At 41.1% G+C, this 27,181-nt stretch overlaps 1 protein-coding gene across 8 annotated transcripts in view; it reads left to right on the top strand.

Annotated features, from left to right (window-relative positions):
* Positions 1–27,181, top strand: part of FBXW11 (F-box and WD repeat domain containing 11) — a 510,738-nt gene that overhangs the window by 358,351 nt on the left and 125,206 nt on the right. For all 8 annotated transcript variants that reach the window (XM_044280893.1, XM_044280896.1, XM_044280900.1 and 5 more), the window contains 2 exons: positions 2,016–2,126; positions 2,525–2,603. In XM_044280893.1, coding sequence (XP_044136828.1) covers positions 2,016–2,126; positions 2,525–2,603 — 190 coding nt within the window. The remainder of the gene's footprint in view (positions 1–2,015; positions 2,127–2,524; positions 2,604–27,181) is intronic.

Raw genomic sequence — 27,181 nt, 5'->3', positions numbered from 1 at the left:
TAATCGTTCCCTAAACTGCTCAATTTATTTAATTTTTTTCATGAATAAAGTCTTCCTAAACACTGTCCCTAGTGCCTGTCACGTCTCTCCCTGCACTAAGTTCACTGTAAAATTGTGGAGACAGAGCATGCTGAGACTGTGGGGTGGGGGTAGCTGGCTATCTGCTGATTAGCAGTCTGCATGGCATTATGGATGCTCCCTCGCTCCCAGGCTTCTTACTTCCTTGTTCTAATATGTGCAGCAGCCATTTTAGAAAAAAAAAAGTAATTCGCTACCCTGAAGCGTGAGGAAATTCAGATCAAATTCCACTTAGTCAACTTTGATTCGCTCATCTCCAGTGATCACCTGGGATCCATGGTTAAATTAAGGGTACTTTAGCATGCCTCCCTCTGCTGGATTGGCTGAGTCGTGGATTTAGGGCGCTTTTACACAGCCCACCAATATAAGACATAATAGCAGCTGTTGGCAACTGATATTTGGCTTTGAGGGGACAGCCCCTTGTGAAGTGCTGGCATGTTGATAAAAACAAATGCAGTGGCCTCTGCTGTTGTACTTAAAGGGAACCTGTCATGTGGATATTTGATTGTATATAATTAGTTCGATTATAATCATTAACTACTAAAAAGTACCTTAGATGTATTCACTTACTGGTGTGACAGATGGTTACCTCATAATATACACACAAAGTTGCCGCATGCTAATGAGCTGATTTGAGTCCAGAGTGATGTCATTGAGTTCAGTGTTTATTTAATTCAGAGCTATAGCCACTCGCCTGCCCACCTGCTGCTGATTCATATGGAAAAAACTGTCATTCAGCAGCAGGTGGGCGGGGAGTCAGGAGCTCATGAATATTCATGACTCATCATTATCAGCTGGAGCTTTTCAATACAAGATGTTGGCAGATTGACTGGGTCAATTCAAGAAAGTGATCCAGCATTTTTCTAAGAGAATCAGTCACTTATTTATGTTTTCCTTAGTTAGGACACCATAAAACTGGTGACAGGTTACCTTTAACATATTGCCAGCTCCATTATTACAGTTTTAACATGAGTACCCTTCCTGTTTCCCTCCCCTCCGTCCTTCTGTGTGCTTGTGACACAGACTATATAATAAATCTTTCGCTGACAGTCACAAAATAGGGGGTAGTACAGTGTCCGCTTTGATATGATGGGCTCCACACCCCAGTATGGTGCTTAAAGAGGACCTTTCATGTTTTTTTTTTATTCAAGATAAATACCTTTACTTGCGTAGCTGATGCTGCCACCCTGCCTGTTTGTTTAAAATATCACTCCTGCACCACGCTGTGCCCCCCTGTATTTTTCCCGCTCAGTATGTTAATACTTAGCAGCGGTACAGGGAGGAGGAGAGGCCAGGGTTTCTCCCTGGCTGTGACGCTATCCACTGTGACGCTTCTCCCTGTGGCATGGCCAGGGAGAAGGAGACGCCCATTGAGAGACCCTGACGTCTCCTCCTCCCTGTACCAATGCTCAGTATTAACATACTTGAGCGGGAAAAATACAGGGGGGCAGAGCGGGGCGCAGGAGCGATATTTTTTTTTAAAAAAAGGCCGGGTGGCCTGGGGTATCCTGCAAGTAAAGGTATTTATCTTGACTTATAAAAAGAAAAAACATGAAAGGTCCTCTTTAATAATTCACTGGGTATATATGCACGCACAGAAGATCAGCTACATGGTGTGACCCCTGGAATTAGCCCTGTTTTTTCTGCCTGGTGGTTACATAAGCTGGCACCATTTATTTTTATTTTTTTATTAAGTATATTAATAAAAAAAAAAAAGTTTTATTTTAAACTTTTCCATTGGCAATTTAATCAGAAACGCATACCTGGCATTCAAATCAGTGACTATGAGAAATTATGGTTTGGGCAACTTCAAATATGTCTGAAGGAGCCAAAACTGTTTTAAATAATGTAAAAGTTTACAATATTACAATTTTTTTTTGTAACTATAGCATTTCTGGATTGAATCTGTAAATTCATTTTTTTTTTTTTTTTTAAAGATTATGGGATATAGAGTGTGGAGCATGTTTACGGGTCTTAGAAGGCCATGAAGAACTTGTCCGCTGTATAAGATTTGATAACAAGAGGATTGTCAGCGGAGCATATGATGGGTATGTATCACAATATATATATGTAAATCTAGAGAATAAAAATACTGTAATGAAAAGATGAACTTCATAGTGTTATTCCGTAAAACTTTGCAGAGTTTTTGATGTGACATACGCTTAGCGCTAAACCCTTTGTCAGCAAACACTAGTATTGGGATCTCAAATTACCCTTTCTTTGTCCACAGATCTGCCTTAGTGATGAGTAGTTTGTATGGAGAAGTGATTAAGTGTATGCACTGCTGCTTCATACAAGTCTATTTCTGCTACACTAACAAAGAATATTCCAGATTTTCATAATATTAAAATGAGGATGCATGAGGAACTAAAATGTTTATCTTAATGGTGACTTCTTTCATAAATACTTATTCTAGTAAAATTTTATTTCCTGTTACCTATTCTAGAAAAATAAAGGTTTGGGATCTACAAGCTGCCTTGGATCCACGAGCACCTGCCAGCACCTTATGTTTGCGTACTTTGGTGGTATGTATAAATGACAATAAAGAATTTATTATTCTAGCCCAGGTTAGGGTACTTTCACACAAGCGGTTTTGTTTTCCGGTATTGAGTTCCGTCACAGGGTCTCAATACCGGAATAAAGTGATCAGTTTTATCCTAATGCATTGTGAATGGAGTGCATTCTGTTCAGTATGCATCAGTTCAGCCCCTCTTACGTTTTTTGGCCGGAGAAAATACTGCAGCATGCTGTAGTTTTCTCTCCGGCCAAAATTCCTGAACACTTGCCGGAATGCTAGATCCTGCATTTATTTCCATTGAAATGCATTAATGTCGGATCCCAAGTGTTCCGGCAAAACGCATCCAGTTTTGCGGTCTGCGCATGCACAGACCTTTAAGAAAAAATAATAATATACCGGATCCGTTTTTCTGGATGACATCCGGAACGACTGATCCGGTATTGCAATGCATTTGTGAGACGGATCCGTCTCACAAATGCATCAATTTGCGTCCGGATTTCCGGAATCCTCTGCCGCAAGTGTGAAAGTTCCCTTAAAGAGTATCTAAACTTTTGATTACATTTTTGTTAAAATGTCCCTAATGCCATAATACTTTTTGCAATATACTTTATTAATATTTTTTGTATTTTTAATAGACTTTACCTCCCCTAAAGTACACCTTTTCCTGTGCGCTTAAAATTGACTTTTCTGTGCACCTCTCACGTCTCAGCGGTGTTCGGAGTTTAGTGTTTCCCAATGGGGCCGCAGTACATGAAGTACAGACAGGAGAGTACATTGCTGCCTGTGTCCCCCAGGTTTGCAAAATGCTGGCATAGGACATGGGTACCCTGTAACCATGTGCTATCCCAGGATAAGCTGAGCGTAGCGGGCTCCTGCCTGAGGCCCGCTCAGCTCAGCTTATCAGCTGAGCTAAGGAGACGCAATGTGCGCTCCTGCCTGTACTCCATGTTCTGCGGCCCCCATTGAGAAACTGTAAACTCCGTACATCTCTGAGATTACATTTAACAAAAATTTAATTAAAAGTTTATTTACTTTTTAATCCTTATGATTATTAAAAAAAAAAAAACAGTACAGTGTTTTGAAACTTTAATTGAACCTATAACAGAAGCAAATATTAACCACTTCAGCCCCGCTAGGTGAAACCCCCTTCATGACCAGAGCACTTTTTACACTTCGCCACTACACTCCTTTCACCGTTTATCGCTCGGTCATGCAACTTACCACCCAAATGAATTTTACCTCCTTTTCTTCTCACTAATGGAGCTTTCATTTGGTGGTATTTTATTGCTGCTGACATTTTTACTTTTTTTGTTATTATTTTTTTGCAAAAAAATGACATTTTTCACTTTCAGCTGTAAAATTTAGCAAAAAAAACGACATCCATATATACATTTTTCGCCAAATTTATTGTTCTACATGTCTTTGATAAAAAATGTTTGGGCAAAAAAAAAAAAAAATGGTTTGGGTAAAAGTTATAGCATTTACAAACTATGGTACAAAAATGTGAATTTCCGCTTTTTGAAACAGCTCTGACTTTCTGAGCACCTGTCATGATTCCTGAGGTTCTACAATGCCCAAACAGTAGAAAACCCCCACAAATGACCCCATTTCGGAAAGTAGACACCCTAAGGTATTCGCTGATGGGCATAGTGATTTCATAGAACTTTTTATTTTTTGTCACAAGTTAGCGGAAAATGATGATGATTTTATTTTTTTTATTTTTTCTTACAAAGTCTCATATTCCACTAACTTGCGACAAAAAAATAAAAAATTCTAGGAATTCACCATGCCCCTCACAGAATACCTTGGGGTGTCTTCTTTCCAAAATGGGGTCACTTGTGGCGTAGTTATACTGCCCTGGCAATTTAGGGGCCCAAATGTGTGAGAAGAACTTTGCAATCAAAATGTGTAAAAAAAATTACCGGTGAAATCCAAAAGGTGCACTTTGGAATATGTGCCCCTTTGCCCACCTTGGCATCAAAAAAGTGTCACACATCTGGTATCGCCGTACTCAGGAGAAGTTGGGGAATGTGTTTTGGGGTGTCATTTTACATATACCCATGCTGGGTGAGAGAAATATCTTGGCAAAAGACAACTTTTCCCATTTTTTTATACAAAGTTGGTATTTGACCAAGATATTTTTCTCACCCAGCATGGGTATATGTAAAATGACACCCCAAAACACATTCCCCAACTTCTCCTGAGTACGGTTGATTGCAAAGTTCTTCTCACACATTTGGGCCCCTAAATTGCCAGGGCAGTATAACTACGCCACAAGTGACCCCATTTTGGAAAGAAGACACCCCAAGGTATTCCGTGAGGTGCATGGCGAGTTCCTAGAATTTTTTATTTTTTGTCGCAAGTTAGTGGAATATGAGACTTTGTAAGGAAAAAAGAAAAAAAAAGAAACATCATCATTTTCCGCTAACTTGTGACAAAAAATAAAAAATTCTAGGAACTCGCCGTGCCCCTCGCGGAATACCTTGGTGTGTCTTCTTTCCAAAATGGGGTCACTTGTGGCGTAGTTATACTGCCCTGGCAATTTAGGGGCCCAAATGTGTAAGAAGTACCTTGCAATCAAAATGTGTAAAAAATGGCCTGCGAAATCCAAAAGGTGCACTTTGGAATATGTGCCCCTTTGCCCACCTTGGCTGCAAAAAAGTGTCACACATGTGGTATCGCCGTACTCAGGAGAAGTTGGGCAATGTGTTTTGGGGGGTCATTTTACATATACCCATGCTGGGTGAGAGAAATATCTTGGCAAAAGACAACTTTTCCCATTTTTTTATACAAAGTTGGCATTTGACCAAGATATTTTTCTCACCCAGCATGGGTATATGTAAAATGACACCCCAAAACACATTCCCCAACTTCTCCTGAGTACGGCGATACCACATGTGTGACACTTTTTTGCAGCCTAGATGCGCAAAGGGGCCCAAATTTTTAGACATTTGGATCCCAGACTTCTTCTCACACTTTCGGGCCCCTAAAAAGCCAGGGCAGCATAAATACCCCACATGTGACCCCACTTTGGAAAGAGAATTTTTATTTTATTTTTGCATAAGTTAGCGGATATTGATTTTTTTTTTTGATTTTTTTCTCACAAAGTCTCAATTTCCGCTAACTTAGGACAAAAATTTCAATCTTTCATGGACTCAATATGCCCCTCACGGAATACCTTGGGGTGTCTTCTTTCAGAAATGGGGTCACATGTGGGGTATTTATACTGCCCTGGCTTTTTAGGGGCCCTAAAGCGTGAGAAGAAGTCTGGAATATAAATGTCTAAAAATGTTTACGCATTTGGATTCCGTGAGGGGTATGGTGAGTTCATGTGAGATTTTATTTTTTGACACAAGTTAGTAGAATATGAGACTTTGTAAGAAAAAACAAAAACAAACAAAAAATTTCCGCTAACTTGTGCCAAAAAAAATGTCTGAATGGAGCCTTACCAGGGGGGGGGGGGGGGTGATCAATGACAGGGGGGTGATCACCCTTATAGACTCCCTGATCACCCCCCTGTCATTGATCACCCCCCTGTAAGGCTCCATTCAGACGTCCGTATAATTTTTACGGATCCATGGATCGGATCCGCAAAACACATGCGGACGTCTGAATGGAGCCTTACAGGGGGGTTATCAATGACAGGGGGTGATCAGGGTGATCACCCCCCTGTCACTGATCACCCCCCCTGTAAGGCTCCATTCAGACATCCGCATGATTTTTTACAGATCCATGGATACATGGATCGGAACCACAAAACACATGCGGACGTCTGAATGGAGCCTTACAGGGGGGTTATCAATGACAGGGGGTGATCAGGGTGATCACCCCCCTGTCACTGATCACCCCCCCCCCCCTGTAAGGCTCCATTCAGACATCCGCATGATTCTTTACGGATCCATGGATACATGGATCGGATCCACAAAACACATGCGGACGTCTGAATGGAGCCTTACAGGGGGGTTATCAATGACAGGGGGTGATCAGGGTGATCACCCCCCTGTCAATGATCACCCCCCCTGTAAGGCTCCATTCAGACGTCCGCATGTGTTTTGCGGATCCGATCCATGTATCCATGGATCCGTAAAAATCATGCGGACGTCTGAATGGAGCCTTACAGGGGGGTGATCAATGACAGGGGGGTGATCAATGACAGGGGGTGATCAGGGAGTGTATATGGGTGATCACCCGCCTGTCATTGATCACCCCCCTGTAAGGCTCCATTCAGACGTCCGCATGTGTTTTGCGGATCCGATCCATGTATCCATGGATCCGTAAAAATCATGCGGACGTCTGAATGGAGCCTTACAGGGGGGTGTTCAATGACAGGGGGGTGATCAATGACAGGGGAGTGATCAGGGAGTGTATATGGGTGATCACCCGCCTGTCATTGATCACCCCCCTGTAAGGCTCCATTCAGACGTCCGTATGCTTTTTGCGGATCCGATCCATGTATCCGTGGATCCGTAAAAATCATACGGACGTCTGAACGGAGCCTGACAGGGGGGTGATCAATGACAGGGGGGTGATCAATGACAGGGGGGTGATCAATGACAGGGGGGTGATCAATGACAGGGGGGTGATCAGGGAGTTTATATGGGGTGATCAGGGGTTTATAAGGGGTTAATAAGTGACCGGGGGGGGGGGGGGTGTAGTGTAGTGTGGTGTTTGGTGCGACTGTACTGACCTACTTGAGTCCTCTGGTGGTCGATCCTAACAAAAGGGACCACCAGAGGACCAGGTAGGAGGTATATTAGACGCTGTTATGAAAACAGCGTCTAATATACCTGTTAGGGGTTAAAAAATTCGGATCTCCAGCCTGCCAGCGAGCGATCGCCGCTGGCAGGCTGGAGATCCACTCGCTTACCTTCCGTTCCTGTGAGCGCGCGCCTGTGTGCACGCGTTCACAGGAAATCTCGGCACTCGCGGGAGGACGCGTATATGCGTCCACCCAGAAGAGCAGGACCGCTGGCAGGACGCAATCCTGCGTACGGCGGTCCTGAGGAGGTTAAACAATAGGCCATAAATAAGGATTCCGCACAGTGCTGAAGGGGGTCTTTAGTGCTGTCATCCAGAAGACGAGGTGACTATCCTTTAACTCTTTTGTTCCACAGTGTGTACCTTTTAGCCACTAGTGCAATGTAGTTACAATTTGCTGTAGATATACGCCATCCCCTATGTGTCAGCTGTACATAACTTTGATCCCGGTTCTTTAACACTACATGGATAAAGCAATTGCAAGGATTTCTCAGGTCATCCATCATTCTTTGCGTGTCTTTTAGGCTCTGCCAAAAGGCAGAAGATGTATTGCACTGTATTATTTTTAAATGGCTCAAGGAATCACATGGCCAGATCATATAGTCATATTAGGACAAAGAAAACCACTTTTTTTTATCGCCCTCCCCACATCAATCAATGAAAATCAATTAATCAAGTCCTGTCATATTCTCCAAGATTGTACCACTACAGTTTGTCCTTCAAAATATAAGCCACGGCTCTGTCAATAGGTAAAGTTGAAGTTGTGGCTCTTCGAATATGGCAACACAAAAACAAATACCATATTTATCACTTTTTAAGATACACCTAGGAAAATCGCACCCCAATTTTAAAGAGGAACTCTCGCCTTTCCTGAAATGTCAGTTTTAGAAACTACTTGCATTCCTCATGTAATAATTCTGCAGCATCTTTTCTTAGGACTATATGTTTGGCCATTCCTGTATTATTAGAAGTTTACAAATTGTCAGCATTTTTTTTTAGTTATTGCATTATACTTATTTTGAGCTAAAAATACTTTCTTTATTTGAAATATTAAATTCTTATTTGTGTTCATAGCTGAGATGCTCAACTAGCTGCCTGTTGATTTTAAATCATCTGGGGAGCAGACTGACTCCTTATCTTTGCTCTCTGACCTTATAAACACTCATTAAAGGATAACTGTCACACTTAGACCCTAATTTAAATTTTCATATATGTAGTTAGTAATAATGATATTCCAGAATCAGTTACTATTAGACTGACTTATCCCATATTTTAATGGTTATTGTGGATAGCTCACCAGCTTTCTCTGTATGGTAAGGGTGCTCTAGTCAGAAGACTGATCACCCAATCAGTCAAGGAAAAGTAAAAATGGATAAAAAGTGACTGGCACTCGCTATATGGTTCACATCGACAGCATTTATTAGTCACCCACTCTTTGGAGTGTGGACGGCAAAAAACAGCATATAATCAACACAATGTTAAAACCGTTATTTAAAAATAATAAAAATAGTGCGATGCACAGTAGGTGAAGTCCTGTATGGAAGGGTGATCCCCTAAATGTGGCGCAATCTAATACACAATCTATCTCTTAAATATTGTACCAAAAGTTCACTGTTATTTAAAACAAAGGATCAAAGTGTCTTTTAAATATAGAAGATATAAATCCGAATCCGTTATTAGGAGTACTGTCCCTTTAAATAACACTGAATAAAGTCCACTCGAATCCGCAATATATTGGAAATAGCGGTGGATTTTTTGTCTGGTGTTACAAAGCCTCCGGGCCCTCTGGTGCTCAGTGCTGTGGGAAAGATCTGCTTACCGGTGTGTACACGTCCCCGGCAGTCCCATTATCCAGCTCACCGCACCGCTTGAGGTTTCTTCCGGCGTCCTCGCTCCTTGGTATCTGTCACAGTGTTTTCCAAAGGTAACGCGAGACTTGGTGGCCTAGTTCCGTGTTCCTGTGAGAGGTGCTCACGCTGAGTAGAAAAAATGGAGCGCTCCAAATTTAAAACTGCTTAAGAGGTCTTGATCATATCCGATTTCTTATGTTAATCAGAGATACAACGCCAGACGCGTTTCGTGGACTTCTCTCCCCTTCCTCAGTGGCCACTGAGGAAGGGGAGAGAAGTCCCCGAAACGCGTCTGGCGGTTTATCTCTGCTTAACATAAGAAATCGGATATGATCAAGACCTCTTAAGCAGTTTTAAATTTGGAGCGCAACTTGGCACCCAAAATAATTTTACCTCCTTTTCTTCTCACAAATGCAGCTTTCTTTTGGTGGTATTTGATTGCTGCTGAGATTTTTCATTTTTCTGATATTAATCAAAATAGACTGCAATTTTCTCAAAAAAAGTGTATTTTTAACTTTCTCAGGTTAAATTGTTCAAATATAATTACATTTCTATACAAGTTTGTGTCAGAATTTATTCTGCTACATGTCTTTGATAAAAAAAATCTAATAAGTGTATATTTATTGGTTTGCGCAAAAGTTATAGCGTTTACAAACTATGGTACAAAAATGTGAATTTCCGCATTTTGAAGCAGTTCTGACTTTTTGAGAGCCTGTCATGTTTCTTGAGGTGCTAGAATGCCAGGATAGTATAAATACCCCCCAAATGACCCCATTTTAGAAAGAAGACACCCCAAAGTATTCGCGGAGGGGCATGGTGAGTTCATGTATGATTTAACTTTTTTTTCTCACAAGTTAGCGGAAAATGACACTTCCTGAGGAAAAAAAATAATAATAAAGTTTCCATTTCTGCTAACTTCTGGGGTGTCTTCTTTCCAAAATGCGGTCACTTGTGGGGTATTTATACTGCCCTGGCATTTTAGGGCCCTAAAGTGTGAGAAGAAGTCTGGAATCCAAATGTCTAAAAATGTCCTCCTAAAAGGTACTCATTGGAATTTGGGCCCCTTTGCGCACCTAGGCTGAAAAAAGTGTCATACATGTGGTATCGCCGTACTCTGGAAAAGTAGGGCAATGTGTTTTGGGGTGTCTTTTCACACATACTCATCCTGTGTGTGAGAAATATCTCTATAAATTACAACTTTTTTATTTTTTTTTATTCAAAGTTGTCAATTTACAGAGATATTTCTCACCCAGCATGGGTATATGTAAAAATACACCCCAAAACACATTGCCCTACTTCTTCTGAGTACGGCGATACCACATGTGTGACACTTTTTTCGCAGCCAAGATGTGCAAAGGGGCCCAAATTCCAATGAGTACCTTTAGGACTTCACAGGGCATTTTTACGCATTTGGATTCCGTGAGGGGTATGGTGAGTTCATGTAAGATGTTATTTTTTGTCACAAGTTAGTGGAATATGAGACTTTGTAAAAAAAAAAAAAAAATAACAATTTCCGCTAACTTGTGCCATAAAAAATCTTCTATGAACTCGCCATGCCCCTCAAAAGTGATCTTTATAGCGCCGCTGCGATTTTACTGTGTTTTTGCAGTGATCAGGAAATAAAAATTGTCACTGTGGTGGGGTGGACTGAACACAAGTGTGCGCGCAAAATCAGGCCTGATCGGGCGAACACTGCGTTTTTTATAGAGCCTAAGTTGACCCTAATGTACTAATATTGATCTGATTGCGATCAGTCTTGATCACTTACAGATACTATATAGTACTAGTGCTGATTAGCGACACCGATGACTCTAATCAGCGACTGTGGTGGGCTGGGCGCTAACTACCTAACAAGTAGCTAACTGGCGGCGATAAAGGACCCTTAGGCCCCATTCACACATCCGCAATTCTGTTCCGCATTTTGCGGAACGGAATTGCGGACCCATTTATTCCTATGGGGACAGACTTTGTCCCGCTCGGATCCGGAATTGCGGATCTGCACTTCCGGGTCCGCACTTCCGTTCCTCAAAAACTTAGAACATGTCCTATTCTTGTCCGCAATTGCGGACAAGAAAAGGCATTTTCTATATAGTTCTGGCAATGTGCGGATCCGCAAAATGCGGAAAGCAGATTGCCGGTGTCCGTGTTTTGCGGATCCGCAAAACACATACGGACGTCTGAATGGAGCCTTACAGAGGGTGATCAGGGAGTCTATATGGGGTGATCAGGGGTTAATAAGTGACGGGGGGTGTAGTTTAGTGTGGTGATTGGTGCTACTTACAGAGCTGCCTGTGTCCTCTGGTGGTCGATACAAGCAAAAGGGACCACCAGAGGACCAGGTAGCAGATATATTAGACGCTGTTAGCAAAATCGCATCTACAGCCTGCCAGCGAATGATCAGCGCTGGCAGGCTGTAGTTCAACTACACGCACGTTCATGCAAAATCTCGGCTCATACAAGATGACGCCAATAGGCGTCGTCGAACCTGAGACTGCCGCCGCCCGGACACCTTTCGGTGTTGTGTGCGGCAAGTGGTTAAATAAGTGTTTATGACCTCTTAGTAATTTACAGATAATGGTTATTAGATGACTGGCACAAAGTGAAAGTACCAGTCACACAGTTAGAAAAACAGTTAACCCTTTGTGACAGTGGCTCAATATTTTTAATAAAGTAAAAAAATGAGTAAAATATAATAATAAACAAAAATTACCTACAAAGGTGTACATGGCCTTTAATTTGCCACATGCAATGTGAACTTACCTTTGCATCTTCCTTGCAGTCCAGAATAACTTCCCATAATCATTAGATGCCATGGCTTTTTAATTTTGACACTCATTTAGCAGACAATGGGGAGACTTAGGCCCGTTTCACACGGGCGAGTATTCCGCGCGGGTGCGATACGCGAGTTGAACGCATTGCACCCGCACTGAATCCTAACCCATTCATTTCTATGGGGCTGTTCACATGAGCGGTGATTTTCACGCATCACTTATGCGTTGCGTGAAAATCGCAGCATGTTCTATATTCTGCGTGTTTCACAAAACGCAGGCCCCATAGAAATGAATAGGGTTGCGTGAAAATCGCAAGCATCCGCAAGCAAGTGCGGATGCGGTGTGATTTTCACGCATGGGTTCTAGGTGACAGTCTATTCACTGTATTATTTTCCCTTATAACATGGTTATAAGGGAAAATAATAGCATTCTGAATACAGAATGCAGAATATAATAGTGTTGGAAGGGTTAAGAAAAATAAAAAAGTTAACTCACCTTATCCTCTTGATCGCATAGTTCCCGGTCTGTTCTTTACTAGCTGTGGGCTAAAGGACCTGTGGTGATGTCAGATCACATGCTCAATCACCATGGTGATGGACCCTGTGATTGGAGCATGTGATCTGACGTCACCACAGGTCATTCAGCCCACAGCAAGTAAAGAGCAGACCGGGAACTACGCGATCAAGAGTATAAGGTGAGTTAACTTTTTTATTTTTTTAACCCCTCCAGCACTATTATACTCTGCATTCTGTATTCAGAATGCTATTATTTTCCCTTATAACAATGTTATAAGGGAAAATAATACAATCTTCAGAACATCAATCCCAAACCCGAACTTCTGTGAAGAAGTTCGGGTTTGGGTACAAAACATGCGCGATTATTCTCACGCAAGTGCAAAACGCATTACGATGTTTTGCACTCGCGCTGAAAAATCGCGCATTTTCCAGCAACGCACCCACCTCTTATCCGGGCAAAAAACATGACGCCCGTGTGAAAGAGGCCTTATGAAACTGGTGTAAAGGAGCTGTGAAAAATTTGGAATCTGGTTGCTATTTGCAATTAAGGCTACTTTCACACTAGCGTTCTGGTGTCCGCTTGTGAGCTCCGTTTGAAGGGGCTCACAAGTGGCCCCGAACGCATCCGTACTGCCCTAATGCATTCTGAGTGGACGCGGATCCGCTCAGAATGCATCAGTCTGGCAGCGTTCAGCCTCCGCTCCGCTCAGCAGGCGGACACCTGAACGCTGCTTGTAGCGTTTGGGTGTCCGCCTGGCCGTGCGGAGGCAGGCGGATCCGTCCAGACTTACAATGTAAGTCAATGGGGACGGATCCGTTTGAAGATGACACAATATGGCTTAATCTTCAAACGGATCCGTCCCCCATTGACTTTCAATGTAAAGTCTGGACGGATCCGTTCAGGCTACTTTCACACTTAGAAATTTTTTAACAATATAATGCAGACTGATCCGTTCTGAACTGAGCCACCGTCTGCATTATATGAGCGGATCCGTCTCAGACGGATCCGCTCTGAGCGCAAGTGTGAAAGTAGCCTAAGACAGATCGACTTTATAGCAGTTTAAACCTTAGGATACCAGAGTTTTTTTTTTTTTAGTTTTAATTTTTCTCCTTGAGCCATAACTTTTTTCTGTTCATATAGCTGGAAGAGGGCTTATTTTGTGCAGTACAAGTTGTACTTTCTAATGCCACCACTTAATATGGCATACAATGTAGTAGGAAGCAGGAAAAAAAATTCTCTGGGTCAGTTTGATTATAAGGATACCACATATGTATAGTGTTTTATGTCTAAGTAGTGTAAAAATAAATTTAAACTTTGAGAAACTGTTTAAATAAATTTTTACATCACCATATTCTGACCCCCATAACCTAATTTATAGTTATATCTGCTGTTGTGTGGGGGCTCATTTTTTGCAGGACAATCTGTAGTTTTTATTGATACCATTTTGGAGCGTGTGACTTTTTTTTAATCACATTTTATAATAAATAAATTGGGTAAGAGAAGCAATGAAAAAATGGCAAATTGGATAATTTGCCCATTTTTTCCGTTACGCCGTTCGCTGAATTAGAAAAATATTTTTATAGTACGGGTGTTTTCGGTCGTGGGGATACCATTGATGTTTATATGAAAAAAATTATGGGAAAGGTGGCGATTTAATTTTTTGAAATGTATTTAAGTTTCTTTTTTACTTAAAAAAAAAATTATTTTGGAGCTTGTATTTGAGCCTGCAAAAGCCAGTTATTTTTTATTCTGAACAATCATAGATCTTTTACATTCATTATTTGTTCAGAATTGCTTATTTCTTATGTTGGCCTGTCATCTGCTGGCCAAAACAAGAATTGCATCTCCAATGCCGTGGGTATCTTCATTGAGACCCAACACATTGAAATCAATTACTTGCATCCTCATTAGCCGCAGAGGGTGCCGCTAAGAAGCCCGGAAGCGCAAACTTCCAGGTTTTTCACTCTTCAGATGCTGTGAACTCACTTGATAACTGATTCTAAAGGCTGTAATGACTGCAATCGGCATAATTGCAAGTCGCGATCATTAGCCGCGGGTCTCTGCTGTTTGAAACAGTGGAGACCCATCGGCCATCAAACCCACTTGACGTGCAAGCAGGCGCCATGTTTTCTCTTTGCTCCAGCGCCGTACTTGTACAACCCTGGTAGCAAACACATTAATAAATCTCCCCCAATGTCTTGTAAATTCACCGCCTAATCCTTCTTTGCCAAAGTACATTCTTCCACATGTCAACATGACTCTATTTTTGACATAAAGGGAACCTGTCACTGGGATTTGGTGTATAGAGCTGAGGACATAGATTGCTAGATGGTCGCTAGCACATCCGCAATATCCAGTCCCCATAGCTCTGTGTGCTTTTATTGTGTAAAAAAAAAAAAACTGATTTGATACATATGCAAATTAACTTGAGATGAGTCCTGTCCCTGAGATGAGTCAGGGAAAGGACTCATCTTAGGTTAATTTGCATATGTATCAAATCGTTTTTTGTGCTGTAAATCTGCCCTGCTGGGACTTGTGGTGCACCACTACAGCTTAGTGCTTCCTGTAAAAAAAAAACGACAACCTCTGGAACATCTGCTGTAGTGATTTTATTTTTTCCAGCAGTTCAAGATCCCTAAACTCTGTTCCTACGCACCCCCTTCCCCCTGTCCAATTAATTTTATCTGCCTTTTTTCCCCCCTGCTCTGCACCACTTCTTTTGTGTGCGAGCTGTGAATGCCAAGTGCTGATCAGTCCGTATTTCACTGTTCAGCACCTGGGCTAATCTTTTTGGTGCAGTTTTCTTTTTCTTTTTTTCTTTTTTTTATCTGTGCCTTTTTTTTTTTAAGACTTAGTAGTTTTCACCAAGAACAAAACCAAATGTAGTGTTACATAGTGTAACGGATCACCTGGCACCCCGACTGAGTACCTCCGTTGATGGATGCTCCTAGCGTTTCCTGAGGTTTCCAAGCACTCTGGCAGACACCACAATCACCGAACCGAAGAAGCATATAAATCCTCTTCAAGCATCTGAATTCTGTAGGCAGTACGAATAGGTTCACACTCCTGGCAGTCAAACTGGGACAGCATGCAATAAATCCTCCCCCATGAATGAGACGACACTTCACCTTGAGGGTTAAAACAGGAACTGAGTTTATTTAGACACGGCACACCTACTTTAAACCTCCCAACAGCCTCATTTACATACAATCCACAAACATAGTACTGCCCACAGGGTTTTGAAATACAACCAATCAATCCGTACAATACACACAGACACTCCCACACAAAATCCTCCCCTCTGCCGGTGATGATTACTGAACACAATGGCGAATATAATTATCAAAGGCAGAGAAATACAGTTTTATAAAACATATCACAGGAACCCCAAAACATGCAATAACCCCATAACCAATATATCCTCGGAACTGGGGGATCTGGGTGAACCACATATCCAAAATTCACCCACATCCGTTCAGTAGTTTGGAAGATACAGTTTTATGCCAGTTACACCGAAAATGTACAAGTTATACAGAAAATAATCACTAATAAATGTGTCCCCTGTTTGGTAGTTTCAAACTACTGAATGATGTCTCTGTGCACCAAATACAGGCAAGATAGCACCGTGTTGAAAGGTCAGAACAGTGTCTGTGAGTTAAAATGGCCGCTATCTATTGTTCTCACCATGTGCTTCATCCATTGTTCAAACCATGGGAATAGTAAAATTCAAGCAAGTAAGGCAAATTATGCAATCCAGGGACAGAGGGCTCAGTCCCAAGTGCCTTAAGACCCAATAACTTAAAGGACCATAATCCCAGGGCAAGAGGCGGGCACGCAGCCCCCTCCAAAAGCTCATGGCAAACTCTGGCAAAAAGGTGAGTTTGCTACACGTAGAAATCTATTTTAGGTAGTGTTAGTGTAAATTTTTGCGTTCACAGAATATCCTGCACTTCCTCAGTTTACTGTGCACATTTTTTTTCCAGTTATAGTTAGATATATATTATATATATATATAATATATAAAATTCTATTTTAGTTAGGTAGTTAGTGTAGTTTTTTGTGCGTGCATCCTGCACCATTTTTTTTATACTTTTTTTTTTCTCCTTTTCTCTGTATTTTAAATTTATAACAAGCCCCTTCACATGTGAAAACACAACATACACACCCCTGACAATAAATAAAGGTTTACACATTTCTCATGTCACACCCCAATAAAATAAAAATGGCCCTTTCGTCCCAACGAGTGTACTCAGCTGAAGAGGCATACGTCATCCTTGCCTCTGATACTGAGTCTGCTAGTGAAGAAGAAAAGGCTCCCACATTCCTCTACTCCTCTACCCCTTCATCATCCAGTGATGAGCGACCTTCAAGAAGGTGTCCCAGTTTAGCAGTGGAGGCAATCCCCCAGAGTGAACTCTTATGGACCCCACCCCCTGAGGATTATCAGCCCCAAATTCCAGATTTTGATGGCAGCTCCAGAATACTTATATATTGTGTGGGCTTCACTGAACTAGATTTTTTTCTAAATCTTCATTTTTTTTGTTTGAAAAATGCTATTATTGTGTAAAACTTAAATAAATAAGAAAAACTATACATAATAGGTATCGCCACGTCCGTAGTGATCTGCTTTATAAAAATTTCACTTGACTGAACACCTCAGGTGAACGCTGTAAAAATAAATAAAAACTGTGATAGCAACAACCAATTTTTGGGTCACCTTGCCCCATAAAGTGTTATAATGAACAAAAAAATCATATGTACCCAATACTAGTACCAATAAAACTGGCACCTTATCCCCTAGTTTCCAAAATGGGGTCACTTCTTGGGAGTTTCTACTCTAAGGGTGCATCAGGGGGGCTTCAAATGGGACATGGCTTCTAAAAACCATGTGGCGCTCCTTTTCTTCTGCTCCCTGCCGTGTGCTCATACAGCAGTTTGACCACCTGTGGGGTGTTTCTGTAAACCGCAGAATCTGGATAATAAATATTGAGTTTTGTTTGGCTGTTAACCATCGATGTTTAAAGAAAAAATTGGATTAAAATTGAAAATCTGCCAAAAAAGTAAAATTTTAAACTTTGATCTCCATTTTCCTTTAATTCTTGTGGAACGCCTAAAGGGTTAACAAAGTTAGAAAATTCAGTTTTAACTAACTTGAGGGGTGTAGTTTCTACAATGGGGTCATTTATCGGGGTATCCACAATGTAGGCCCCACAAAGTGACTTCAGACCTGAACTGGTCCTTAAAAAGTCGGTTTTGGCAATTTTCTTATAAGAATTGCTTCTAAACTTTGACGCCTTCTAACGTCCTAAAAAAATAAAAATGACATTTCCAAAATTATGCCAACATAAATAAGACATATGGGGAATGTTAAGTAATACATATTTTATGAGGTATCACTTTGTTTTAAAAGCAGAGAAATTATTTAGAAAATTGCAAATTTTTCCCAATTTTTTGTAAATTTGGATTTTTTTTCCTAAATGTGAAATATATTGACTCAAATTCATGACTACTATGAAGTACAATGTGTCACGAGAAAACAATCTCTGAATGGCTTGGATAAGTAAAAGCGTTCCAAAGTTTTTACCACATAAAGTGAGATATGTCAGATTTGCTCATTTAGGCCTGGTCAGGAAGGGGGCAAATTGCCCAGATGTTAAGTGGTTAAGGTGAAAAATGACTGTGTCCTCAAGGGATTCAATCGGAGAAATGAAAGAAGAAAAAGAGAACATTCTTGGTAAAATTTTGATTTGTTTATAAATAAAGGTGAAACATAAAAAAAAAATGGCCTGCTCAGGAAGGTGAAAGCTGGCCCGAAGTAGAAGGGGTTAAAGCAGTTCAGACACATAACCTTTGGATATTTTATACCAAGACTGTATGCAGAGTTTCTTTATTTAGATTTAATATACTTGTGAGCAATTAAAAAAAATATAAATCGCTACCCTGTTATCCTCCAACTGATCACAAAAATAGGGGTTCTATGTCTTCTGTTTGAGTTGAGTGGCTGATGAGCAACTGCACTTCCACACCACTTCGGAAGTCCCATAGGCTTTGAATGGAGCAGCAGTGTGCATGCTCGACCGCTGTTCCTTTCATATGTTACTCCTGTACTTGTGATTGGCAGGGATCCCAGTGGTTGGAACTCACTAATCAGATAATTGCTGCTAGAGATGAGCAAACCTCTCGGGAGTCATTTTGGGTCAGTTTCACCAAATTTTTGAAAGCATTCGGTTCAGACCCGGGTTGGTTTGAGTTGAACCAAAGTTGCTCCAGTTGTCTGTGAAAGTTGATATATGACTCCTCTAGCCATCAAGTACTAGTGATATCTCATTTAGTTTATTTTTTTTCTCCTCCCCAAGCTCTGAAACACAATTACAGCGATAGTAAATAATGTCTTAGTGACTCTGACATACATAGCTACAGTAATTAACAAAATTGAGGTCCCCCCCCTTACATTTTTGTAAATATTTTATTACATCTTTTCATGGGACAACACTGAAGATATGATACTTTGATACAATGTAAAGTAGTCAGTGTACAGCTTGTTTGACAGTGTAAAGTTGGTGTGGCCTCAAAATAACTCCTCACACAGCCATTAATGTCAAAATTTTTGGCAACAAAAGTGAGTTTACACTTAAGTGAAAATGCCCAAAGTGTCAGCATAGAGCATGGAAATACAAGTCTATGGGTAGTAATAATAATAATAATAGTAGTAGTAGTAGTAGTTATAGTAGTGTAAGATGCTTTTCACTAAAGGTGGTGGCAGTAGGTGATAAGCACCAAGAAGTAGCAGCAGCTGAGGCAACGGTGGCATGATAGGCAGCCATACAGGACGTGGTGGTAGGCAGGTCCTCATTAATGACTGAATGCAAGCGTAAGCAGCAGCCATACAGAATGCGATGGTAGGCAGGCCGCAGTAGTGGTTTGATTACAGCAGTGGCATGATGGAGGCAGTCAGACAGCAACATTGGAAAGATGGAGCACCACTAGGAGTGCCACATCTATTCATTGGCCTCAGCTGGAGCAGTGTAAAAGTCCTCCTGATTCCATGGTTTATTTTGACAAAAGAGATATTTTGCACACTGGTGGAGGACAATATGGACTATTTGAATGTCACCACTCCCCTCAAGGCCCTGAAAACCACCTCAGAGATGACACTGGAGGCTGGGCAAGAAAGATGAAAGGAATCATGCTGTACCAGTTTGGGCCGCTGTTCCAGTCTGCCTGCCCAGAAATCCATGGGGTCAAGGAACAGGGTATATGCCAGAGACTGGCTAGAGTTTAGGTAGGTCTGAACCTGGGTTTTGAGGCGGGGGCTGACGGCTTGCTGACTGCACTCAGGGTGGCGCTGAACATGGCAAAACTACTACATCATGGTGAGACTGAAATGGCTGCTGTAGCGGCAGGAGAGGCCTCTCTTTCTGACACACTCGCGACAGTTGTCTGCTCACCGTAAGCTGTGGCAAGCTGCGTACACAGTGTTCCCTGGTTAAAACGTAATTTGTCCTCCCTTTCTGTGAGAGGAAAAAATTCTCCCATTTGTCTTGATAGTGAGGGTCTAAAACCATGGCAATCCAGTAATCAAGAATTTAAATTCAAGCTCATCTCCTTCTCTTGCAGTCTTGGAAAATCTCTCTATCTATTCTACACCTGATTCAGCCTCACGATCTGTCCCCTTACGAGATGATTAGGCCATCAGGATAGAGCCCAGACCTCTAGACAGATCACTTAATCTCCACATACTCCAATTCCACCACCCATTCAGATCCTTTTTTAGCTCTACCAGAGAGCCCTTTTTTAGGGCTACTATCCCCAGTAACTCCACAGAATTCAACACCCCCAACCAGGAGGGTCCTGTCCAGTCTGCAACTCCTAACCCCCTACTTGAGTCCAAACGGGTCTGTAGCTGAGAATTAATCAAAGTATATCAAGATAAAACACTTCTTTACCCCCTTATCATATTCCAAAAATATAACAAAAAAGGATTCAGAGGAGCTCGAGGGGGAAAATCTAGATGGGCCCACAAAGAAAAAACTCAAACCTCAAAAGAGTCCGATAGAAAACGAAACAAGATAACCCTAGAAGGAGTCACCGAAAAAGACCCAACTACCAGAGAAACAGATAGGGGTATCTTTAACCCCTCACAATATAATCTCACCAGCGAGGAAATAGAATTGCCTTTCTTTCTGCCCATCCAATGAACCAGATCCCTTTGAATTATTCGTTGATCTAAACCAATATATACACAGACTTGCGCTCAAAATACATTTTTTTTTTTCTGAAAGAATTGATTACCCACATTACTCCAATAAATAATACCACCCTTAAGGAATCTACTGTATCCACACAAGAGAGCCAATTGCAAGAATCCAGATCAATGCTTATTCAGCCAATAGACTGCCATGCCCCCCTACCGTCTCATCTAAAGATGAAGTCATCATTCTATCCCATTGAAAGCAGAGGGCCCCATTTGGAAAGTTGTTAAATTATACTGCTTGAAGAATTTAAAACCCTTTCTTTGAAGGAGGAAAAAAACATGACAATGAACTTATACTCTAGGGAAAGGAAAGCCCTCGAGAAATTCAAAAATAATAAAGAAATAATAAAGAATGCAGATAAGGGGGGTGGCATCTTGGTGATGGACCATGACTATTATGTAGCTGAATCAAAGAGAATTCTGTCCGATCATGAATATTATAGAACCTTGGAAGAGGATCCTACAGCTCTGTTTAAGAAGTCACTAGTAAAACTGGTAGACATAGCTTTCTCTTTAGGTATCATTGATAAAAAAGAAAAACAATTCCTGTCCCCAGCACATCCCACTGTAGCAAAATTTTATTTTCTACCCAAAAATACACAAAACTCTCCATAACCCACCGGGTAGACCAATTATTTGGGGTATCGATTCACTTACAACCAACTTGTCAGCTTATGTAGACAGATTTCTCCAGAAATATGTAACACAGCTACCCTCTTATTTGAGGGACACAACTCATCTTATTAATTTGATAGGCCCCGTCGAATGGAGGAGTAACTACATTTTTGTCACCCTGGATGTAAACTCCCTATATAGTAACATTCAGCATGATCTGGGTCTTGCAGCTGTTGGGTCCTTTCCCAGAAAATATCTTTCAATGCCGGAACAGCAAAAAGAGTTTCTAGTGGATGCTATTGAATTTATTTTAAATCATAATTTTCTTACTTTTAATGAAATTTTTTACATCCAGAAAAAAGGTACCGCGATGGGGACAAAATTCACCCCATCGTATGCAAACCTTTTTATGGGCCTATTCGAAGAACACCATGGCCTACTCTTTCACTCAAAAATCAGTTTTTATCGGAGATGTATCAATGACATAATTTTTTTCTGGGAAGGGGACGTCGAAGATTTGATATCCTTTGTAAAAAATCTAAACAAAAACCAAAGGGGCCATTTAGGTATAGAAAATGACAAGATTATAACAAAAACTCACTTTAAACAGGTTGATGCGAACAGCTACTTGAACTATAAAAGCTGTCACCACCAAAAATGGAAGAATAATATACCATTTAGTCAGATGAAGAGAGTGAGGAGGAACTGCTCTGATAGCCTGATCCTGAAACAACAACTAAATATCCTGTGCCAAAGGTTTGTTGAAAAGGATATCCGAAAACTTTAATCAAAGAATCAAAAAAAGATCCCTTCAACCAAAAGAAAAATACCCAAGATAAGACTCAGTTTAACCTTATTACAAGATTTAATGTTAGACATGCTAAAATCCGGCAAATTATGAGAAAACATTGGGGAATACTACAAAAGGATCCTATCCTCAAACACATACTTCCCCCAGTTCCAGGCTCAACGTTTAGAAGAGCCCAAACCCTGAAAAACATGGTTGCACACTGTTTCCCTAAAATATTGAGAAAGGAAAGACCACAAAGCTTACAAAACCAATCGAAAAAGGGGCTTTTAGATGTAAAGTAAAGAAATGCAAATGTTGTGGAATGATTAAGGACAAGACTAGAACTATCAATATCCCACACTCTGGGGAAGTAATTACACTTAGACACTTTATGAACTGTGGCTCAAGAAATATAACTTATTTACTTACATGTCCTTGCAATTTGCAATATATAGGGAGAACTACCCAAACTCTCAGAGAGAGAATGAATAAACATCACTCGAATATACATTGTAAAGTACTAACTCATAGCGTTTCAAGGCATTTCTTTGAGCACTATAACAGCGAATCAACCCTCGCGAAAGTTACCCCTGTTGAATGGGTCCCTCACTTATTTCAACAGCTGGCACGAAAAGAAATGGTTTGGATTTGCAAATTTAATACGCTAGTCCCTTTTGGCTTAAACAAAGCCCTTGAATATGCAAATTACTAATGTATTCCCTGACATGGCCCGATCCATGGCATCGGATTACAGCGAGACTAGTTCTTTAATGCACGGAGTTGCTCCCACCTATAACAAGACCCCTGTATTTATCATATATCTATATATTTTTATATATTTATCTATTTTTATATCTATTTTACATTTACCCCTTTTTTTATGTCAAATTATACCTGACATTGAACTTAATTTTATACGGATTTTTATCCACTAGTGTATATGTCTCTCTCTCTTTTTTTTTATACATATTTTTACTCTTTGTACACATATGCTCATGCAGATATATATATATATATATATATATATATATATATATATATATATATAGATAGAGAGAGAGAGAGAGAGATAAATTTTATTTTTTTATATATATATATATATATATATATAAAAAAATCCAAGGCAGCACACAAATGATGTCATTTGTGTGCTGCCTTGGATTTTTCTATACATATACAAAATTGGATCAAGTCTGTGATCTGCTTCAAGGAATTGCACCCCTGTGATTTGTGTGCTGCTCATCTTTCTTCTTTTTATATATATATTACAGTACAGACCAAAAGTTTGGACATACCTTCTCATTCAAAGAGTTTTCTTTATTTTCATGACTATGAAAATTGTAGATTAACACTGAAGGCATCAAAACTATGAATTAACACATGTGGAACAAAAAAGTGTGAAACAACTGAAAATATGTCATATTCTAGGTTCTTCAAAGTAGCCACCTTTTGCTTTGATTACTGCTTTGCACGCTCTTGGCATTCTCTTGATGAGCTTCAAGAGGTAGTCACCTGAAATGGTCTTCCAACAGTCTTGAAGGAGTTCCCAGAGATGCTTAGCACTTGTTGGCCCTTTTGCCTTCACTCTGCGGTCCAGCTCACCCCAAACCATCTCGATTGGGTTCAGGTCCAGTGACTGTGGAGGCCAGGTCATTTGGCGCAGCACCCCATCACTCTCCTTCATGGTCAAATAGCCCTTACACAGCCTGGAGCTGTGTTTGGGGTCATTGTCCTGTTGAAAAATAAATGATGGTCCAACTAAACGCAAACCGGATGGAATAGCATGCCGCTGCAAGATGCTGTGGTAGCCATGCTGGTTCAGTATGCCTTCAATTTTGAATAAATCCCCAACAGTGTCACCAGCAAAGCACCCCCACACCATCACACCTCCTCCTCCATGCTTCACGGTGGGAACCAGGCATGTAGAGACCATCCGTTCACCTTTTCTGCGTCGCACAAAGACACGGTGGTTGGAACCAAAGAGCTCAAATTTGGACTCATCAGACCAAAGCACAGATTTCCACTGGTCTAATGTCCATTCCTTGTGTTCTTTAGCCCAAACAAGTCTCTTCTGCTTGTTGCCTGTCCTTAGCAGTGGTTTCCTAGCAGATATTCTACCATGAAGGCCTGATTCACACAGTCTCCTCTTAACAGTTGTTCTAGAGATGTGTCTGCTGCTAGAACTGTGTGTGGCATTGACCTGGTCTCTAATCTGAGCTGCTGTTAACCTGCGATTTCTGAGGCCGGTGACTCGGATGAACTTATCCTCCGCAGCAGAGGTGACTCTTAGTCTTCCTTTCCTGGGGCGGTCCGCATGTGAGCCAGTTTCTTTGTAGCGCTTTGATGGTTTTTGTGACTGCACTTGGGGACACTTTCAAAGTTTTCCCAATTTTTCAGACTGACTGACCTTCATTTCTTAAAGTAATGATGGCCACTCGTTTTTCTTTACTTAGCTGCTTTTTTCTTGCCATAGTACAAATTCTAACAGTCTATTCAGTAGGACTATCAGCTGTGTATCCACCTGACTTCTCCACAACACAACTGATGGTCCCATCCCCATTTATAAGGCAACCCTAACCCCACTTATTAAACCTGACAGGGCACACCTGTGAAGTGAAAACCATTTCAGGTGACTACCTCTTGAAGCTCATCAAGAGAATGCCAAGAGAGTGCAAAGCAGTAATCAAAGCAAAAGGTGGCTACTTTGAAGAACCTAGAATATGACACATTTTTTGTTGTTTCACACTTTTTTGTTATGTATATAATTCCACATGTGTTAATTTCATAGTTTTGATGCCTTCAGTGTGAATCTACAATTTTCATAGTCATGAAAATAAAGAACACTCTTTGAATGAGAAGGTGTGTCCAAACTTTTGGTCTGTACTGTCTGTGTGTGTGTGTGTGTGTGTGTGTGTGTGTGTGTGTGTGTGTGTGTGTGTATATAATTTATTTATTTTTTCCTCGTATATATATATCTTTGTTTTTTCTCTCTCCCTCCTCTTTCCCGCACAGCTAGTGGTGAACTGACTTGTGTTCCACTAGCTGATGCGTTCCAGTGGACAACAGTGAGATAAGGGTCATGTGACCTCAGGCTGCCCGTTCCGTTATATATTATCGCCAAGACATATATAAAATCTTGTTGACCGGTGTTCTGCTGAAAGTCTATAGCAGAAGTGACGTGGCGCGCTGCGCAAGCACACAAGCGTACTTCCACGAATCATTCCCGCAGCCTCCACTGCAGTAGTTTGCACACCGCGCGTGCGCACACTTAAAGGTATAGAGACTTCTTAAAGGGACAGTCATCTCCATTAAAATACAACTCCGCCGACAATCTACATTAATTTGTACCCTCGCGGGCTCGCTTCGCTCGCCACTCATTGGGCTCGACCTCGCTGCGCTTGGCATTTAGTAAAACTAACTCTGTGCCGCCATTGATAGTAAAGAAGGAAATGGATGGTAAAGAAAGAGATGGATAGTCTCTTTCTTTACCATCCATTTCCTTCTTTACTATCAGTGGCTGCATAGAGTCAGCTTTACTAACTGCCGAGCGCAGCAAGGCCGAGCCCGATGCGTGGTGAGCGTACAAATTCATGTAGATGCTGTATTTTACTGGAGATGACTGTCACTTTAAGACGTCACTATACCCTTAATTGTGCGTACGCGCGGTGCGCGAAGTACTTCAATGGAGGCTGCAGGGATGGTTAGTGTGCTTGCGCAGCGCACCACGTGACTTCCACTATAGACTTTCGGCAATCTATAGAGATCTAGCAGAACAACTCAAATGAGTTGAATATGAAAGGTTGAAATTTTACCAAAACCCCTCCAAGAGCTGTGAACGAAGTACAACTGTATTGGTTGCGTTCCACCATGGAACGCATGTGCACTTCCGGTTCAGTCCGAAGTGACGGACGGCCAGCTATTACTAGAAAACGCAATCTATACGCTGTAGGTGCATTTCTCCCCCCCCCCCCCCCTCCGATCGGCTACAGCCAAGAGGATTTTGTTGAATATTTTCTATGGAATCAAGTCATCATATGGCCATCCCTGAATTTCATCTATTGCGTTCCACTGTGGAACACCTCGCCACTTCCGGTCCATCTAGGAACCGGAAGTGACGTTATTCCAAGCGCAGATTTGTTGAATAGACTATCTCTCCTATATATATGGAGTAACTGTACCACTGTATTATGCTGCTCCTGGGGAAGGGGTATTTTAAAGACCCCAAAACGCGTTGAGCTTTACTGTTCTTTGCCTGTACTTTGAATAAAGGAAGTTTCAAGAAGACCTGAGTGTGGACCTGCTGTTTCATCCTGTGACTCTACGTGCGATCCAGGCGAGGGAGGTAAATCTCATGGGTGTCTTGAGTTTTATCGGATTCCTCTCTGGTGAAGTAAGTTCCGCTACTTGTGGTGTTAATTAAGTATTTACATGGATATCCAACGACAAAGCCTCTTGTCTAAAGTGTCAGTATCCATTCTGCACTTAGTATATTTATTTACACCCTTTTTAGTGATTATAAGCTGATTTCATTAGATTTTTTTTGCTGATATTAACAGAGATGTGTGGCGCCGGACACCACCTCTGTGGTTATGGTTATTATTTTTTCTTTTTCTTGTTTTTAATTGCACTATTAATTGTGATAGTATCTATACTTCACACTGATGACCAACTCTGGCAGCCTGCTCCTTTTCTCCTCCCCTAAACCACTCTTTTCTCTTCCAAACCTTCTCCCAAACCTTAGTTCGATCTCTGGCGACCTCCTGTGCCCTTAATATATACCACGGTCAATAGACCAAAACAAATCCCTTTATGGGTCTCTACCTAATATTAAAATGTGTATCTTTATTTAATCATTCTTAAAAACATAAGTGTAATAGGGAAAAAATGTGTTTAAAATTGTCAGTGTACAGCAGGGTTTTATATCTACTGAACTAGTAGCTGCTAGTAGTTACTAGTGGCAACCAAGGGATCCTATCCCCTTATTCAGTAATTATAGACACCTATTCAGGGGTTATATTTATATTTCTGTGA

The sequence above is a fragment of the Bufo gargarizans genome, chromosome 2 (genome assembly GCF_014858855.1).
Source record: "Bufo gargarizans isolate SCDJY-AF-19 chromosome 2, ASM1485885v1, whole genome shotgun sequence".
Lineage (NCBI taxonomy): Eukaryota > Metazoa > Chordata > Amphibia > Anura > Bufonidae > Bufo > Bufo gargarizans.
This window is presented reverse-complemented; position numbering and strand designations above follow the sequence as displayed.